General features: G+C 36.7%; 1 protein-coding gene across 2 annotated transcripts in view; it reads left to right on the top strand.

Moving 5' to 3' along the window:
- The window catches only part of PRDM5 (PR/SET domain 5), a 201,486-nt gene that overhangs the window by 111,256 nt on the left and 71,089 nt on the right, over nucleotides 1-19,141 (top strand). For both annotated transcript variants that reach the window (XM_024745141.1, XM_024745139.1), the window contains 3 exons: nucleotides 9,162-9,255; nucleotides 12,636-12,796; nucleotides 15,980-16,073. In XM_024745141.1, coding sequence (XP_024600909.1) covers nucleotides 9,162-9,255; nucleotides 12,636-12,796; nucleotides 15,980-16,073 — 349 coding nt within the window. The remainder of the gene's footprint in view (nucleotides 1-9,161; nucleotides 9,256-12,635; nucleotides 12,797-15,979; nucleotides 16,074-19,141) is intronic.

Genomic DNA, 19,141 nt, shown 5'->3' with positions numbered 1-19,141 from the left:
TCATTATTACCACATCTACTACTATATTCAAAGGCAGGTGATCCTAGTAACCGGAGGGTATTTTGTAGACTGAGTAAAATTCAGTTTTTATCTTCAGCGTAATGCGGTTGACATACCTTAAGTCACTGTGATGGGCTGGAATAGGGAAGAATAGAAATGGGAAGGTGCGACCTGGAGGTGGTTGAGTGGCAGAGCTGGGAAGGTGGGGGGTAGAAGGTGGGAATGGTGACCATTGGAATGGAGAAGAGAGTGTAAGAAGAGACTCCAGAGTGTTAGGTTGGGAGGGGCGCTTTCAAATGCTGTAAGTACAGAGCACCTCCTTCATCACCCTAGTAAATCGTCAGGAACTTCCACGTTCCACACTGATGTTTCTGGTAAGAGGATGTGCTTTTTGGGTGGAGCTTGGAGAAAAACACAAGGTCTCAGCTACCCATCTGGGAGAGAAGTATATTTAAATGTAAATGGTTTTATGACACAGATGTCATTCAGGAACTTACTTCTTTGCCTTGACATTATGACTTGGAGAGCATTTCAGGTAGGTTCATATAAAGCTACTCATTTTTTATGACCATTACTATTTTGATACTTCAGTGAACATCCTTTTACATAAAACTTTGTAACTTTGCCAAGAGTATTTATGCAACTAGATCTTAGGTATGGAATTTATGGGTCAGATATTAAGTTTACTTTAAATTTTGATCGCTCCTGCCCAACTGCCTTCTGAAAAAGCTCTTATTTTGACTCAGTGGTGATGAAAGTGCTCCTTTACCTGTGCCATCACAAACATCTAAGTTATCAGCCTTTTTTTTTTTTTTCAGTCTGAGAGGTGAAAGGTGATGTTTCATTGCATTTTAGCAATGGTGGGTGAAATTCTTTTTATGTTTTTTTTTTTCCATTTTTCTTCTGAGAAATGCTTGTAGGTACTCCTTGTCCTTTTTCTGCTGGCCTATTTGGCTGTTTTCTTATTGATTTCTAGGAGCTCTATAGATATTATGAATATCAATACTTTGCTGTTTTTGTTTCTAATATTTGTCCCCATCTATCAACTTGTATCTTTTGAATAAAGAAGTTTTACATTTTTATATTTTCAAGTATGACATGGATTATGAGTTTTATGGCTTCTGAGTATTTATAGCTTCTGAGTTTTAAGTCTTATTTAGAAAACTTGCTTATTCTAAGATTATGCAAATACTCGTCAATGCTTTTAAACGTTATATTTCTTTTTAAATTGGTATTTTAATCCATCAATAATTTATTTTTAGGTATGGATTGAAATATTGATTCATACCACTGCTATCACATTATTGAACGCCTCTCGTATAAATCTATTTTTGGACTCCATTCTGTTCCATTTAATCTGTATTCCCTTGCAATATCAGACTATTTTAATAGTTGCGATTTATAATGTTTTTTAATATCTGTTGGACAAGGGCTCCTTTGTAGTTTTCCTTTTTCAAAATTCTTTTACATGGTGTTTTGGGAAGATTAACGTTAATAAGCAGATGTCTTATCACTGCTTCCTTTTTTTTTTTTTTGCGGTACGTGGGCCTCTCACTGTTGTGGCCTCTCCCGTTGCGGAGCACAGGCTCCGGACGCGCAGGCTCAGCGGCCATGGCTCACGGGCCCAGCCGCTCCGCGGCATGTGGGATCCTCCCAGACCGGGGCACGAACCCGTGTTCCTTGTAACGGCAGGTGGACTCTCAACCACTGCGCCACCAGGGAAGCCCCACTGCTTTCTTTTTATCTTCCTGGAAATCAGTGTCATATATTAAAAAACAGCTCCTCTTCACAAAAATTCTTCAAATATACCCTTGTTCTTCTGAATGGTTTGGTTCAGAAATGTTCAGGATAGAAAAAGCAGGAAATAAAAACAGTTCATTTTCCTCTATTATCATTAAATTAATTCTCCATTATCAGTATATTTCTTATTTTTTTTCATGTATTAAAACATGGTATTTAGTATAACATGGAGATCCTTCCTTTGTCCCTTTCATTTCTATTCTACCTGAAATTCTACCAAGTTTGGTTGACTCGTTTCTCAGCCCAAAGGATCTATTAGAAGATTAAGTGAAAGAGGATTGGGGGGAAAAAAAAAAACTCAGGTTAGCTGTAGCCAGAAGACTTGGTGATGGTTTGTTACACCCAGAGAAAACAAAAAACTTTAAAAATAAACTGTGACTCATAGAGCGTGGCAAATGAGGGAGATTTAGCATGAGGGCAGGAAGTGTACTTAGGTGAACCCGCAATAGACAGGGTAATGAATTTTAAATGATGTTGATAGTCTTAGTGAATAGGCAGTATAAATTTGGAAGCTAAGTTAAAATAAATGGAAAATTATTACGTTTTTTAAAAAGAGACACTCTTCTCTCTTCTATAACAATTTGTATCAAACTAGAAAATGCCACAAACTTGAACCAATGAAAGCTAGAACTGTACAAATGAGAATTGTATGTTATCATTAAAATATGCTGACGTGAAGTATTTTCAGTAAAAAATAAGCTTTGAACCTAATATCCCATATTGGGTGTTTTATATTTAAAATTAGAAACTAGAATCAGTTTAGAATCAGACTCTGCTCTTTTGACTTTGTTTGCATCTGTATTATGCTGAAAATAGATATGTTTAGTGTTTATAAGGGTTTCAATTGAGAAAATGTTGACACTTAGGTAATTGGGTAGTGGTTTAAATACACACACACACATACACACACTGACATTTTACTTTCTATCTATCTATTCCAAATATTTGGAATCCTGTTCTCATCCTACTTCCTATTATCTGTTAATTTCTAGGGATTTATACTATAAGAAAACTATTTCCTGTTGAAGGACTGGTATTAATTTTTAGAGTAATTTTTGGATAGGACTGGAATTGATCCATTGTTGTTTGCTTGTCTGTTTGTAGTTGAGGAATCGGCACTCGTTTCTCTTTGGATGGCACATAAAGTTCAATGCAAGATTACCAGTTTATTTCACCATCTTGCCTAGCAAACAAGTTATCCACTAAAGGAGCTAGTATAGCTGCTATGATGTGTTACATATGACTTATAAAAATTAGGAGGCCTCCTTTTGTGCAGAAAATTCTGCTTCACATTATTATGATCCATCTGAAAAGTCTGTCTTCAGTAGTGAAGCTACAACTGTCTGTTATCTGGACAGTTTGTGAAGGGACATGGTTGCTGTTTCCAGATATTCAAAGAGCTTCATTTGGAAGTGAGAATAAACTTGTTCTGTATGGCTCTAGACTAGCTGTAGTAAATAGTGGCCATGCAGAGGCAGAACTTTTAAATTAATGGTCAAATCAGCTAGCCTGAAGAGTCATATGTTGAAAGCACTGTTGCTACAGGTATCCTTGGTTGCAAATATGAGATACCGTCTCTCAGCAGTATAGAAGAGGGGAAAGCCCCCTGAGTTGCCTTCCAAGGAAGACTTCATCTGAAAGCCTATGATTATTTCTTCTCGTAGCAAATTCCCTTTGCCTTGATCAGGGTATTACAGTTGGCCCTTTGTGTCTGCGGATTCCACATCCATAGACTCAACCGCGAATGCAAAGTATTTGGAAGAAAAATTCCAGAAAGTTCCAAACAGCAGAATTTGAATTTGCTGTGCACTGGCAACCATTTACATTGTATTAGGTATTATAAGTAATCTAGAGGTGATTTAAAATATACGAGAGGATGTGCATAGGTTATATGCAAATACTATGCCATTTTTTTGTTTTTGGAGTATAATTGCTTTACAATGGTGTATTAGTTTCTGTTGTATAATGAAGTAAATCAGCTATATGTATACCTATATCCCCTCCCTCTTGGACCTCCCTCCCACCCCCTCCTATCCCACCCATCTAGGTCGTTACAGAGCACCAAACTGAGCCTCGTGTGCTTTATAGTATGTTCCCACTAGCTGAGCATCCTCGGATTTTGGTATCCTCTGAGCTCCTGAAACCAGTCTCCCACAGATATGGAGGAGGAGTGTCCTTAGGGCTGCGGGGACTTCAGTAGTTGGCCCCTTGAGGTTACGGTTTTGTACTAATGAGTTGTGGCTTTCAAGCAATGGAAAGGTTGGACTGGCTACTCAAGGCTGTACTCCATCTTCACTTCTCTGTGTAGCATGAGCTACCTTTTTCTGTACGGAGCTTAAAGAAACTGATTTCTTCAGTATTTCTCCAGTTTCTGTTCATTTTTGTGAGTCCTTTTAAGGAAGCCAGTTGTAAGTCTGACAGTAAAAATTTAATCCACAGACCTTGTAAACAGCCAGATGACACACATTTTATAAAACCTTAGGTTTATTATGTGACCCTGTGGGACAGTAATATACTTTTATATAGACTTCAATAATGAAATTTTTTTAAAAGAATAGTTCTAACACATGTATCTCTGGAATATTTTTTCCAGTTTTATTTTTTCTCTACTTATTTCCCCTGAATTTGTCGTAGTTTTCTTGTTTTGCGCATGACTGAAAGAAGAAATGTCATTTCAAGTAATATTGCTAACTGTGGAGCTGTATATATTACTGATAGCCAAAGTTATTTTTAATTGTGAATGGGCCTGATGAAAATGCTAATCTGCTCTCATGAAATTAGTATTTGATTTGGTTGGCTAGAAATGTGGTAATTTGTTAACTATTGTATAAAAATTATGTTGTAAACTTTCTGAAGCATTCTTGAGACATTTGACTAGGTGTTACAGGTAGTGCAACACATTTTCTTATGTATTTTCTACATCTGCAACAATAATCAGACATGGTGCATAAAATGATGTATTTCATAGTGCCAGTTCGTGGACTAGTTCATTTGTTACATCAGCAGATATTGGTGTCTCAGTGCTTGGCATTTAAAAGGAGGGTGTTCTGGGGCTCAAGGATAATGTGATGAATAAGTCAGTGGAAAGTTTGGAACCCTGTAGAGATGAAAAATTGAAGGATAAGACACCCTTTAAGAGGGTTAATTTTATTTGGTATTTGTAAAATATATCTTGGAGACAGAAGTCCTCTCTCCACAACTTGCAGGTATTTCACTACCACCTTACTTAAGTGAGATTGAATGCTGAGACTTTCACAAGTCATGCCATCACAACTCCGTGGTGTTGGGTGTTGGAACCTTTTTGACAAAGTATTTATTCACCTCGCTATGTACTAACAGCTTGCTGCTTGAAGCGTGCTACTGACTTCAGGTCAGTATCTAGAAGTTGTGGCTTTGGTTTGGTTAACATAGGTCTTAGGCATTATGCTGTCCCAAGTTCTTTAATCATCAAGCCACTAAATCATATCCACAAGTTGTTTTGTCCTGTATTTGGAAAAAGAGAAAGAATGGGTTAGGGTGGAATATACCTTTGGAAGATTAAAGCAACCCTGTGTTCCAATTTGGATGCTCTAAAAATGAAAGAGTTTCTTTCTTTTTATAATGATATTATCTACTAATTGTAGAAAATTAAAACATCAAAGAAAGTTCTAGAGAACAAAGCAAAAACTCTGTCAAATACCACTGTCCACTTTACTGCGAAAACCCTCCTCAGTGTTTTGTAGAACATCTTCCTAGACCCTGTTCTATGTGAGTATGAATGTGCCATAAATGGTATTCTACTATATAATGCTTTGCATTCGGCTTTTGACACTCAAAATATGTTATGGAGACTATTCCATATCAAAGAAAAAATATATTTAATAGTCACTAGAATTTAGTTAACTAGGTTTATAACTGTCAATGGGAATTAAAAAAAAATTCTTTACTTTTTAAAAAAAAATGTGCAAGGGAATTTCCTGGCAGTCCAGTGGTTAGGACTCCATGCTCTCACTGCCAAGGGCATGGTTCAGTCCCTGGTCGGGGAACTAAGATCCCACATGCCGTGCAGCGCTGCCAAAAAAAAAAAAAAAAAAGTGCAAAAATTTGTCCGATATATTTCTATAAAAGGAATTGGTTAGTCAAGAGGTCTATGCACAGTTATCATTTTGGTAAATAGAGCCACACTGCCCCTCAGAAAATTTACATTCCCAATTACCAGATGTGAGATTGCATGTTCTTACCCCTCAGACAACACAGAATGATATCTATCTTCTTCACTTCTGCCAGTCTGATAGACCATAGATAGTATTTTGTTTTAAATTTTTAATTCTTTAATTGCATTCATGACTTGAAGTATTAATACTGTACGTAATCTGACATCCCCGAGTTTTATAGCCAGTAATCCAGACTTGAAATATTCAGCTGCCTGTTGACATCTCTTAATAGTCATCTGAACTTGTCCAAAATCGAACCCCTTATCTTTTACCCGAACTTGTTTCTTGCTTGCTCTTTGATATATTAGTTAATGGCTAATCCATCCTACCATTGCTCAGGTCACAATTTTGGAGGCATGCTTGCTTCCTTCTTTCTGTGTCTTATGCTTCATATCCAGGTCTCTCTGCAAAACCTGTTCACTTTCATAATAGATCCAGAAGCCTCTGACTTTCCTTCACATTAGTGGCTCCCACCCTGGTATAGGTCTTAATCATCTCTTGCTTGGTTTATTGCTATTACTTCTCTAGTTTCTCTGCTTTCCCTTGTCTCCCTATATCCTGTTCTCAACACAGCCACCTTAGCATCCTGTTAAATGCCAAGTGACTCATGCCTCTTATCTGCTTAAAACCCATTAGGGAGATTTTATATTTCTCTCAGTAAAAGACAAAATTCCTGCAATGGCCAACCAAGCCCTACATGATTTGCTTCTCCCATTTCTCCACCTTCTCCCATTTCTGTGCCGCTTCCACTTAGTTCCTATCACACTGGCCTCCGTGGAGTTTCCTGCCTAGGTCACCCAGAGGGAAACCTGCCCCTGTTGCCCCAGTGCAATCAGATCTTCTCTCAACTGTCACCTTCTCAGCCAGAATTTCCTTGACCACCTGTTTAAAATTGCTACCCGGGCTTCCCTGGTGGCGCAGTGGTTGAGAGTCCGCCTGCCGATGCAGGGGACACGGGTTCATGCCCCGGTCTGGGAAGATCCCACGTGCCGCGGAGCGGCTGGGCCCGTGAGCCATGGCCGCTGAGCCTGTGCGTCCGGAGCCTGTGCTCCGCAACGGGAGAGGCCACAACAGTGAGAGACCCGCGTACCGCAAAAAAAAAATAAATAAATAAAAAATAAAATTGCTACCGCATTCTCTGAAACATTTGCTGTCCTCTTTCCCTGCTTTATTTTTCTCTGTAGCATGTATCTGGTATTTTATCATTTGTTGATTGTTCCTCTCTCTCTGCTAGAGTAAGAGCTCCACAATAGCAGAGACATTTCCCTTTTTTTACCCACAACTATATCCCCAGAATATAAAATAGGACTGGCATGTAGCGGCATGAAGTGCATATCATAGACTTGGCGCAAAATAAATAATCAATGAAATTTTAAGAGTGCTATTTGGAGGAGAGTCCTTTTGCCCTTTTCGGGGAATTTTTATATTATTAATTTGCTATAACTCTTTATATTAGTAATTTTAAACTTTTGGTTTATGTTGCAAATATTATCTGTGTCACCGAATATTTTTGCCTTGCAGTTTTAAATTTAATGCTCTCATCTTAGTACCCGGTTTTCTGCCATGCCTAGAAAGCCTTTTCCTACTCAAAAATTATTTAAATATTTACTCATATTTTCTTGTATATTTAGTGTCTTATTCTTCACATTTAAAAAAATTAAGCTGAATTGAAATGGGATTTATCTCTTGTAATGGGTGGGGAATAGACACAACTTAATTTTTCCTGAATATCTATACAGTTGCCTCACAACCATTTACTAAACAGTCCACTGTTCTTATACCAGTTTGAAATGCCATATTTTCCTATACTAAATGTTCATATATCTTTGGTAATGAAGAAACCTACTCTTTGTTCTATTCTATTGATATGTTTATTCCCACCTATCATTTTAATATCTCTAACTAAATAGCATTTTGAATATCTGTAGTTTATCCTGAGTTTTAAATATTTGTTCCTCCCATCCTTTTTCTATATTTTTCACAGTTGAAAACAGTCATGATAATCCCTTTCTCACTAACATTATGTTAATAGGTAATATTTACATCTTTAATATTATAGTGTCCATTAGACAAAGAAAATGTATAAATCTGTATGCTGTGAATAAAGTGACTTTTCTTTAAATAATTCCCTTTATTTTTATACCATAGTTATCATAACATAACCCATCAATTATAGATTTGCTTTATTTTAATAAGAGGACATAGTTCAGTTTTTTACGTATTAGCATTTATGAGCATTGTTATCTCGCCATCCGTGGTAGAATAGAATTTTACTTACTGATTTGTGCCCAATGGGTTAATACTGATGTGTAATGGAAAACAGGTGAAGTGAGTAAGCTGTTTTTACTGTTGTTTTTTGTTTTTGATGTTTAGATCTAGCAGGTGGATTTCTGTTGTTTCTTGTTTACACATAGATTTTTGTCTGTCATGGATTAATGGTGCTTCCTACATCTATGCTGCTTGACATTGGGCAAGTTACTGAAACTTTTTGAGCCTTAGTTTTCTCATCTATAAAATGGAGACACTAATGGTATTTTCTTTATCAAATTGCTATTAGAATTAAGTGAAATAATTCATGTGAAGTGTTTAGCATAGCATTTGATCCAAAATAAATACTTAATTAATGATACCTGGTGTTAATTATAACATGAGTAAATGTTCTAGTTTAATTTTGGGGAAAAGCAGCACTTAGGACTGAAAATTATTTGAAGCTAGTCAGTGAAGTTGAGGGAAAAGGGTGGAAACAGCCTCTCTTATTATATAGTTTCCTTTGTCTGTGTTGAAAATGTTGTACCAGCATAAAGTCTGTCCATTGATAAAGGAGGTTTAGTCTTTAGATGAATTACGTATCATTTCACTCTGCAAAGTAGATTCTGAGAAATCTCAATGTGTATTGAGATTAGCATTTGAGATTATAGGAGCAGTTTCCTTTACTGTTTATCAAGTTTATAATTAATTAATGTGAGAAGTTAAAAATACAGTCCTTTTTTTCCCATGAACACAGCCTATTTGTGTTCCCAATTTTACGGGGGAAGAATGTCACCAGAAGGAACAGGATATTGTCCACCTTCACGTCTTTCCTGGTCACCATCATGAATCCAGGCTCCAATTATTGTAATGACTAGTTGATTCTAGAGAGTCCTGACTCACTGTTTCTTTCATCTGCAGACCCACTCTGAAGAGAGGCCTTTCCAATGTGAGGAATGTAAAGCTTTGTTCCGGACCCCATTTTCTTTGCAGAGACACCTGCTTATACATAACAGTAAGTCACAATCCAGGCAGTTGAGGACCAAAGGAATTATATCATATTTTGTTCTTATAACTTTTGAGAATGTAGGCATCACAGAAGCGGACCTATAAGTAGTTATGTAATCTGCTTTTAAACTTAAAAAGGACCGATAACTGCCTTTCCCCTTTTTGTCCTTTATCCTTGATTTATTTTCCCACAGTAAGATTAATCATTTTATGAGACATTTTATTTTATATCATTTTTCCCACTATTAAAAGCTGTGTATAAAAACATGTTCAGTAAAATGTCCTTGAAATTTGTTCTGAAACGGACGTTTTTGTTCCCTTTTAAATGTAATGATTAAGGAAACATGCCTGACTCTTTAAAACATGCAGATATCTGGCATGATTTTATTAGCTCACAGGCTTTTAAAATTGGAAAGGATCAGAGTAAACATCTAATTTAACCTCTTCATTGGAGGGGAATTGAGAAAATTGAGACTCAGAGAAGGGTTGCACAGCACTGGGGGTAGCATCCAAGCCTGTTAGTCCTGTGTTTTTCCTGCCTACTCCACTGCCTCTGATTTCTTACTTCTTTTGGCAAGGGAATTTTTGGTGGGGGTAGGGGGAATTAAGTTATTCACATATGTACCATGAAGTCTGTCTAGCAGTTACACTGAGAGCTGATTTTAGAACACCACAGTTTTTAGCCATGTCACTTTATTCAGAGAAGAAATGTTATTGCTAAACAGAGTTCTAAAGTGGGTTCTGTGTTCAGATTTTGAAGCAACCAGAGATTTACTACTTTACTGTATCTAAAGTTAAATAAAAATGGTATAACATAAGTAATAACTTCCTTTTAATTTGACTTGTTTAATCAGTAGAACATCCTCTAGCATGTAGTTTCTAATGCTTATTAAATTTTTAATATTTCTGAGGAAAGCAAAACAGTCTTGACATTTGATTGTACAGATCTTGGAAGAAATGTTCTCTGGTCACGTCAAAGTATCTAAAATGCAAAATAATAAAGATACTAAAGTTTTTATATTTATTGAGTGGTAATGATGTGATGAAATGCGTCTTTTCCTATAGGAAAGACAGTGCTGAGATCTCATGTCATTCTGTATTCACCTTACAGCTCTGGAGAAGTTGTTAGCACCATTTTCCATTTTCCTTATAAAGAAGAGCTATGCATTTAAGAAATAAAATATGTCATGTAACAGCAGGAATTTCCATCCCATTTCACTGTCATTTGATAAAGAAAATGGCTAAAATAGAGAGGACAAAAGACTAGATCTTGTCTTATACAATAGGAAAGTTAAAACCCATTTAACTTCAAAACATGAGGATTGTTTTAGAAACTTACATCAGCACTGTGGCTCCAAGTATGAAAAATAAGATGTCATAATTATTTTGGAAATTATTGTTATTTCCTAATACACTGAAAACCAAAAGGCAGGTTACTAGCTAGCTTCTTGGTTTTAAGATAGGGGAAAATCCTGATAAATTTAAGGTAAAGAAATCTGATAAAATCTCGTATCCGAATTTTAAAGTTCTGATAAACTTAAAACAAAAAAATCTGGAATTAAAATACGAAAGAAGAAAGGTATGGACTTCCTTGGTATAGCTTGAATAAGATTTTTGTACAGGAACCAATACTTTGATCCACTTAATAATTTAATGGAAATACTTTGATAGGAGCAATCATGGAGTATTTTTTTCCAGTGCCTGAATAGATTTGGTATTATTAACATTTACAATTTTATGTCACTTGTCCTTTTACTCTCACTGGTTATACATTTTATACAATATCAATAAAATTTTAAATAAATCTAGAAAGATATATGAAGACAAACTAGGTGACAACAATAACACCCTGCAACAAAAAAGCACAAAGGCAACATATAAACACAGCTCTCAGAATCTATACAGTTCATGCATGGTTTGGTATGACTTGGTTTCAAGTATCGAATTTCAGCAACTCAACAACTTCCTTAGAGACTTTAAGAGAATTTAAAGAGCCATACTTCTGTTTGAAAAGACAAAGGGAGGGTAATTTGCCTTTTCCTTTTTATTTTCGTTCTTCTTGTCATTCCTTCCTTAAATTTGGTGTGACGAACTAATAGGATCTTCACATTTCTAAATTTATGTTAGTTAAATGGAGGGAAGGTAGGAGAGCTTGGTTGAAATTGAGGTAATCTCTTCTTTAGATGTAGACAGTTACCTGCATATTTTGTCTCACAGTGAATATAATTTTTGAATCTGTGCTATTATAATTGTTCTCTAAAAGGGAAAATATATGCAAATACTAGTCTGTCTTTATACACGCTACATATGTTTTATATCTTTCTGGGAGGTTCACTATCTTCTAATTGTGTACACTGATCACTTAAAATGTATTTAAAATGGACTTTAGACATAGCATGGTACGAAAGTTTAAAAAGTCCCGTAAACTCCCTAAACATAGCTTCTGGAGTTGCTTTCCTGCAAGCCGAGGCTATTTGATGGGAAGGTGAAAACCCTCCCAGGTACCCTCTCCGGGATGCATTCGAAAGACGCTGTGTCCCACCACGGATCCCCTGCCCAGGAAAGAAGAGGGGCCTGAGGGCACTGCCAGGGGCCAGGTGGTGGAGGCCCCCCGCTGGACTCTAGGGTAGAGCCCTAGACCCCAGCCCTAGAGCTGGGGGGGGCCCTTTGAGGGGCTCTAGGGTAGAAAAGGGGAGTTGCCACTCTGGGTCCCCCTTCCCCAATCCAGCTGCCTCTTTGAGAGGCAGCCCCCAAACAGTCTGAGAGCCTGGAAGTTGAAGCCCTTCCCTAGCCATTTCACAGCAGACCAAGGACTGCATTAGGGGGCCTCCAGGCCAGGTTCCTGAGATAGTGGAGTTGTAGCCCTCTCCTGTCCCGGGGTGAAGGATCTGCTCTGACGTCCGCCTTCAGGGGCTTCCCTCCAGTTTACTGCCTGGGAGCCAGTTCTGCCTCTGCCCCTGAAGGCCAGAGGGAGAATGGTGGGGTGAGGGGAGTTCAGGAGGGGCCCCAAAGGCACCTCACTCTGCAGAACAGAGACCTTTTGTCAAACTCAAGCCCCTGTCTTAGAAATACATACTTTTAAAGAAAATTCATAGGACCTTTAGAAAATTAGTGAGTTCAGTCCCCACATTTTCCAGTTAAAGGCACTGAGTATCTACGAAGGTTAAAGGACTCTCCCTCCCCCCCACATGATTCACACAGGGAATGAGCAAATATGGAACTGAACAGTTGTTGGAAAAATGACCTTTTATGGTTATGATAAATTGTTAGAGCTGTAAAGCTGAGTTTTTGGAGAAAACAGCCGTAAATCTAGTACATGTGAGGGGGAGTTAACAGCACCCTGCTGTTGTGTCTGTGTTTCTCTTATTTGGCTTTTTCATTTCTAAGGTGAGAGGACTTTCAAGTGTCATCACTGTGATGCTACCTTTAAAAGGAAGGACACCTTAAATGTTCATGTCCAGGTGGTTCATGAAAGACACAAGAAGTACAGATGTGAACTGTGTAATAAGGCATTTGTTACACCTTCAGTGCTTAGAAGTCATAAGAAAGTAAGTAGAAGCCTTCCGTGAGTTTGAATGGATTACGTATTTTAACCACACAGGCGTTTATGTTAATTATCATGTGATAATCAATTTTATATGAATTTATCAACATATTTACTCAAAATGACAAATACGAAACCCATGAGTGATAGCAGCTCTTTAGCAAATGTCTGTTTTCTTCATTTTATCAGAAGAGAATATATTTGTCAGATGAAAGCAAACCTAGATTCAGGTATGGATGCTTCACAGTCCTAAACTATGCTGATAGGTGGGTCTTACAGTGTACTCGATGAACGGGAGCTTTTCGACTTTATACATTTTTGGATTAACGTAGGTTCCTTTTTTTAAAGATACTGAGTAGAGCTTTAATAGTTTTATTTTTCAAAGCTAGTTCAGCTATCTATTGACAAGTTATTAGACTGACTTCTTCTAGGATTAGAGTGGTCCTTCTTTATCTTGCATCCCAAGGACCCAGGGAAATTCCTGGTACAGAACAGGGACTTGATAAGTATTTGCTCAACTTGAATAAAATGACGTTCATACTGATGGTGATTTGGAGATTATCTTATTTGTGTTATGCTAATTACCTCCAGCAAATCAACAGGTTATTTTTACTTGTTGATTAAATACATTTTAAGTATATTTTTTAAATAGCAAAATTCATATTATAACTCATGCAGTTGAAAGTTTTAATGTTGACTTCAGAAATGACTGTGAAGTGTGGTAGTCTCTGCTGCTCGGCGTGTCCTGCCTAGTGAATGTGAAGTGGCTTCTGTGTCATTATGACTTTTATTTTGGTACCTGTCCTTAATACAGCTGTTTCAAAAGAACTGGACTGAGTAACTTTCTTTTCTTGTATCTTTAATGCTGATTAATAATGATACTGTCTTCTCTTTTCAAAGCTCTGAATAGAATAATCTTTCAACTTTTCTTTGATTGGATTACTTTTTCATGAATTTAATAGACTTTTATTATGTTTTAATCAATGAGGGAAAGTATAGTGAATTTTCAAGAAAGATATAGTTGTTTGTCTGCAATAACAGATTATCATAGAATATATTTTGTGGTGCATTGTTCATTTTTGTCTCATACGTTTATCCAATATTGTTCTCGTAGTGATGTTTCCATGCTTTCTAACCATATTTAAGATTTTGTAGTGTTATACTTTCAATATCTTACAATACCAGCCAGTCAAATTCTGTACCTAATAATAATATATATATTTTTTAATTAAGCCAAAAAGAACACTTTAATTATTTTAATTAATATTGCCATAGTATCCTTTAGTTTGAAACTTAAATTACTGAAGTACTATAAGTAACTGAATATAAGTAGGTGAACAATGAAATACTTATGTAGCAGCAAAAGAAATCCTGTGGATTTTATAAACATACTACAAAGAACTTGGTAGTTTCCTGTTTGGAATAATCCCATGTTGTAATAATAGATGTATACCATTCCCAAACAACGTTATATTAATCAGGAAAGAATTGCCATATTTTGTCCCTTCTGTCAGGGAGTGAGAAGAACACAGGTCTGTTATATGTTAAAATGTTATACCATTTCCTTTAAATTGAACCATAATGTGGACCATGGGAGTAACAGCTCTTACTGAGGTGTAAAGAATGTATAACTGTTTTGTATAAGAACTTGTAATGAAAATAGAAAGTTAAGTGCTGCCAATTGAAGAATCGAGGAGATGTTTGTTGTAAACAGTATCATTGGCTAGTGCGGCTGTTGATTAGACTGTATTCCTCAAACTTGAATGTAATATAGATCTTTTTCAAGGGAAAAACATCTAGAGGACACTGAAGTTGACTAAGATATTTCATTTATAACTCCTTTAAAAATTACAAATATGATAGTGTATATCCAAATATAGATTATAATTCAAATATGAAAATTTATAAATTAAATATCAACCAATAAGGTTATAAACCAATTATATTAAAGTTAACAATTGATTTAATATGGAAGATGAGAATGTTTTGCTAAGTTAGTGGTTCCTCGAGGTTGTCAGGTTCTGACATAATTACCCCACCCTTTTTTCTCTATCCCAGCTAGCCTGTCTTTCCTTTCTGGGAACACATCATTTTTAAAAAACCTTTTTAAAAAACCTCTTAAAAAACCTTTCCTGTTCTTTCTACATTAGCTCATGGCAATTCAAATAATAATATTTGCCAGTAATTTGCATAAAAACAAAGGCAAGCACAGGCCCTGGAAGTTCTGTTTTGTGGCGGTGGTGGTAACCCAGATGATCCACTATATGCTTTTGTTCATAGTTAGGTTATCATTGAAGTTAACAATTCTAAAAAGGGTCTGAGAGAATGTGCAGGTATCTGAAGTAATTGCTTCCTTCTCCTTTTCCCTTCTCCTAAGTTTCAAAACCAATGGGACTTGAAAAGTAGCTCTGCCGCCTCATTTATTGGAATGACCTATTTTGATGTTGGTAGAAACACTGGTCGCCTGATGAGATTGTGAGACAAGTTTAAAACACCTCACCTGCCTCCTTTTTTGGGAGAGGTCACTCTTTTTTTCTTTGAACTCTCTTAACATTGTATTGAAACTGGCTTTGGTGATACTCATTCACCTTTTCTTGTGTAGTGGTTTTATGTCCAGGTTAAAGGTATTGAAGGCAGCAGTGATCTTTCAAATTGACTGTTCAGTTAACACCTGCTGAATTTAAAGATCAAATCAGATTTATGTTCCTTTTTGCTTTGCAGTAAAATCAATCCAGTCTGACAAACATAATGCAAGTAACAGATTACTTTATTGAGATTAATTCTGTCCTCAAGCACTAAATACACACAAAGAATGTGAAAAATGCTTCTAAGGAAGTGTTTCTTGGCAGCAGTCAAGGGCAGCTGTAGCCCCATTTTGATTATGTGGTTTTGTTAACGTATACTGGTTTTGTATAACTTAATCATTTTTAGATGGGGGCTCCATAAAGGCTTAAAATGTAAACTGCAGAGTTATTTTCAAATTAACACTAACACATGATTCTAAGAGGTTTTTTTGAACCAGTGGGAATAACCATGATAAATTGTTTAAAATCTCATTGTGATATTAAATCATTTTAAAGGAACATAATCCTGGGAAAAAAAGGATTTACTGTTGTCAGAGGCACTTAATCATTTTAACCTCGTTCTTTATATTTGTTCTCAACCTTTTTTATTCCTTTCCGTTTAGACACATACAGGAGAAAAGGAGAAAATCTGCCCATATTGTGGCCAGAAGTTTGCCAGCAGTGGTACACTGAGAGTTCATATCCGTAGCCACACAGGTATGTAGATAAAAACAACATAGAGAAATCAAATTCTTCCAAGAGAAGGAGTTTCTAATTTTACAAAATGACTCCAAGATTAAGAATTAATCTTGACTGTTTCCTCTCTGGTAAAGTTTTATAGCATCCAGTTTCTTACTCTAGAAAAATTTTGAATAAGTACACTTTCCCAAACTAAGTTAAATATCTAAAGTGGAAACTGATTAATGTTTGGTTGTGAAATAACTGTGATTTACTTTATATACTATTCTAATAGATGGAATAGGGTGTAGCAGTTTTACAGAAGGCTAAGGGCCTCCTCTTAAAAATCCCTCCTGTAACTCGCATCAAATGTGGCCTTTTAAAACGTAAAAAGTCCTTGGAATGTGGCTTGAATGCTATAAGATTTTATTGGATGCAAGGGTGACGTGACCATAGTATCTGTTATGCCATGAATTGCTTCCTAAAGGGTTTTCTTCATTTCTTACAACTTCCTGTGTAATTTCTCCCATGAGGGAGGGCTGTGCCCTAGTGAATGAACAGCTAAATATTCTTCAGAGAACTTTGGGTTTTATCTGTCATGTAGAGAAGTTCTTGAAAAGACTTGAAAGAATACTCCTAATTTTGATAGCCAGATTATTGTGTGTGAATCTTAAGTGGTTCTCAGTAGCTGGACTGTGTTTGGTAAACTGTGTAACTGGATTAAATTGCTGAAGCTTTTTATTCAAGAGCCGTAGTATTTGACTTTCTTTATCATTGTGTCCCTAGCTCCTAGCTCAGTGTTTAGCACAATAACTGTGTTGTGAGTGAAGAAGTGTTAGTTTAAGCAGGTCAGAGAATAATACTGTGATTATTATACAAAGGTGGAAAACAAAAGGACAGCCATGCAGCATAATTTCTTATTTTGGAAATTTTCTGGCTAAAGCTGAAAAGCGTAGGTCAACTTAGTAGTTGTCATCTTAGAATAGCGTCTTAAATACTTTCAAATGAAACATATAACCAAGAACAGATCAAGCATTATACATGATGGCTGTGGAATAATGGGCACCCTAAAGAAGGAAAGGAGATCTTCTTGACTAGAAGTATCTACAGAAAGTGATGGCTTTCGGGACACAGTCCAATATGTGTAGCAGAAACAACACAGCAAAAAGAAAAGTGGAGAGAAGCAAAAAGAAAAGGGCAGCAGAGAATCACGCTGAGGACAGGTGGACTTAAAATAGTGCCAGAGACTCTTAGCACCATGTCCTGATTGTACAGAAGAGGCAAGTAAATGATGAAGAGAGAGGAGAGAGAGCTCTGAAGTCCCAGGCCAGCCCCGGAACCTAACAGTGTAGTCTTTGACGTCAGTGGGCACCACTCTCTTCTGTGTTTTGGGGGCCATGCGGAATTGTGGCAGACATGGTTAAGGGTGAGAGTGAAATCAGCAGCCTTCCATTCTGGATCTGTAGTTCTTAGAAGACGTCTTTGTGCCACCCTGAAAATGTAACTTATAATTTGCTCCGCAGATTTTATGTCTGTATGTGTGTGCTTGTGTGTATAATTTGTATGTGGAAGGAGGGCAACTAGGAGATGGGGAAAGTGTATTATTTCTGTGTATCATAGTGATAAGTTTAGAGTAATGCCCTGAGACATTATCATGTAATTGAATTATGGTTGATATAGTGTGTTTTTAAAAGGCAGTGATTATTGTTCAGAATGCATTAAAACGTGTATTTCAGCATAGAAAAGATGAATCCAATCATAGAACACTTGATTATTCAAAATAATTGCATCCTTGAGAATTCCATGTGCCTACATTTTATTTTACTTGTAGAGGACGGGCAGTGGAGAAGAATAAACTTAAACTAGTAATGTCTTCTAAAATTTTAATTATTATCTGCTACAAAGTTGCAGTCATAAGATTTTTTTGAGCTCCAAGAATTCTCTGTGATAAAAATATTAATAAATATTTGTAGTTTTTTTGTTGTCATGTTATGTTCTATAGTATCTGTAATCTAAAGAATATTTTTAAAAATTCAAATCTTTTTTATATGATTAGGTTATTTAAATGTTGTACAGGTTATAGTTTATTGGTTTCTGATCAAGAAAACTGGCCACCTATATTCAGCACAGTCAGCCAGCATATACATTTAAATAAGCAAAGTAAAAATATAAAGGTGGCCTATGTGTTTATGTATGTCCACACAAATAGTTGTATAATTATTTATTTACAATTATTATTTACTTATAACTGGATTTTTCTGTTTAAAATCAGACTCATTTCATTTTCACATTTTACAATTCTTCTTTGAGTTATTTTGATGTGAAGCCTATGTTTTTGGTGACAGTTGCCTGGCAGCATGGCTGGGGCTGTATTTGAAGTGGTCGGTGTCAAGCAACAGAGGTGACTGCGGAGACCTGGCAGGTTGCTGGTGTCTGGGCTTCCATAACAGTCCTGGCATGGATTTCTTTTCCTGCATGGACTAATGCTGCTTTTGCCTCTCTTTTCTTTCGTTTTGTTTTGTTTTTGCGGTACGCAGGCCTCTCACTGTTGTGGCCTCTACCGTTGCGGAGCACAGGCTCCGGACGCGCAGGCTCAGCGGCCATGGCTCACGGGCCTAGCTGCTCCATGGCATGTGGGATCTTCCCGGACCGGGGCACAAACCCGTATCCCCTGCATCGGCAGGTGGACTCTCAACCACTGCACCACCAGGGAAGCCCTGCTTCTCTTTTATTCGCTTTGTCCTGTCCTCCAAATCACGTGCATCCATTTTCCCTTCCAAGCTGGAACCTGGCTCAGTGACCAAATGGGTTTATGTAGTTATTTTGCTTCTATGATGATAACGCTGGCATTTTGAGTTCTATAAATTCACTTTTTCTCTCTTTATTATTTTTTCTTATGAAATCACGTGATTTTTTTTTGTGCTTTATAATATTTTAATGTAACATGTCTTCAGTCTGGTTCCATTTTTCTTTCTTTTTTTTTTTTAAACATCTTTATTGGGGTATAATTGCTTTACAATGGTGTGTTAGTTTCTGCTTTATAACAAAGTGAATCGGTTATACATATGTTCCCATATCTCTTCCCTCTTGCGTCTCCCTCCCTCCCA

This window comes from Neophocaena asiaeorientalis, unplaced genomic scaffold (assembly GCF_003031525.2).
Source record: "Neophocaena asiaeorientalis asiaeorientalis breed wild unplaced genomic scaffold, Neophocaena_asiaeorientalis_V1.1 scaffold65, whole genome shotgun sequence".
In the NCBI taxonomy this organism is placed as follows: Eukaryota; Metazoa; Chordata; class Mammalia; order Artiodactyla; family Phocoenidae; genus Neophocaena; species Neophocaena asiaeorientalis.
The sequence above is the reverse complement of the archived record's forward strand: the minus strand, read 5'-3'. Positions and strand labels throughout refer to the sequence as shown.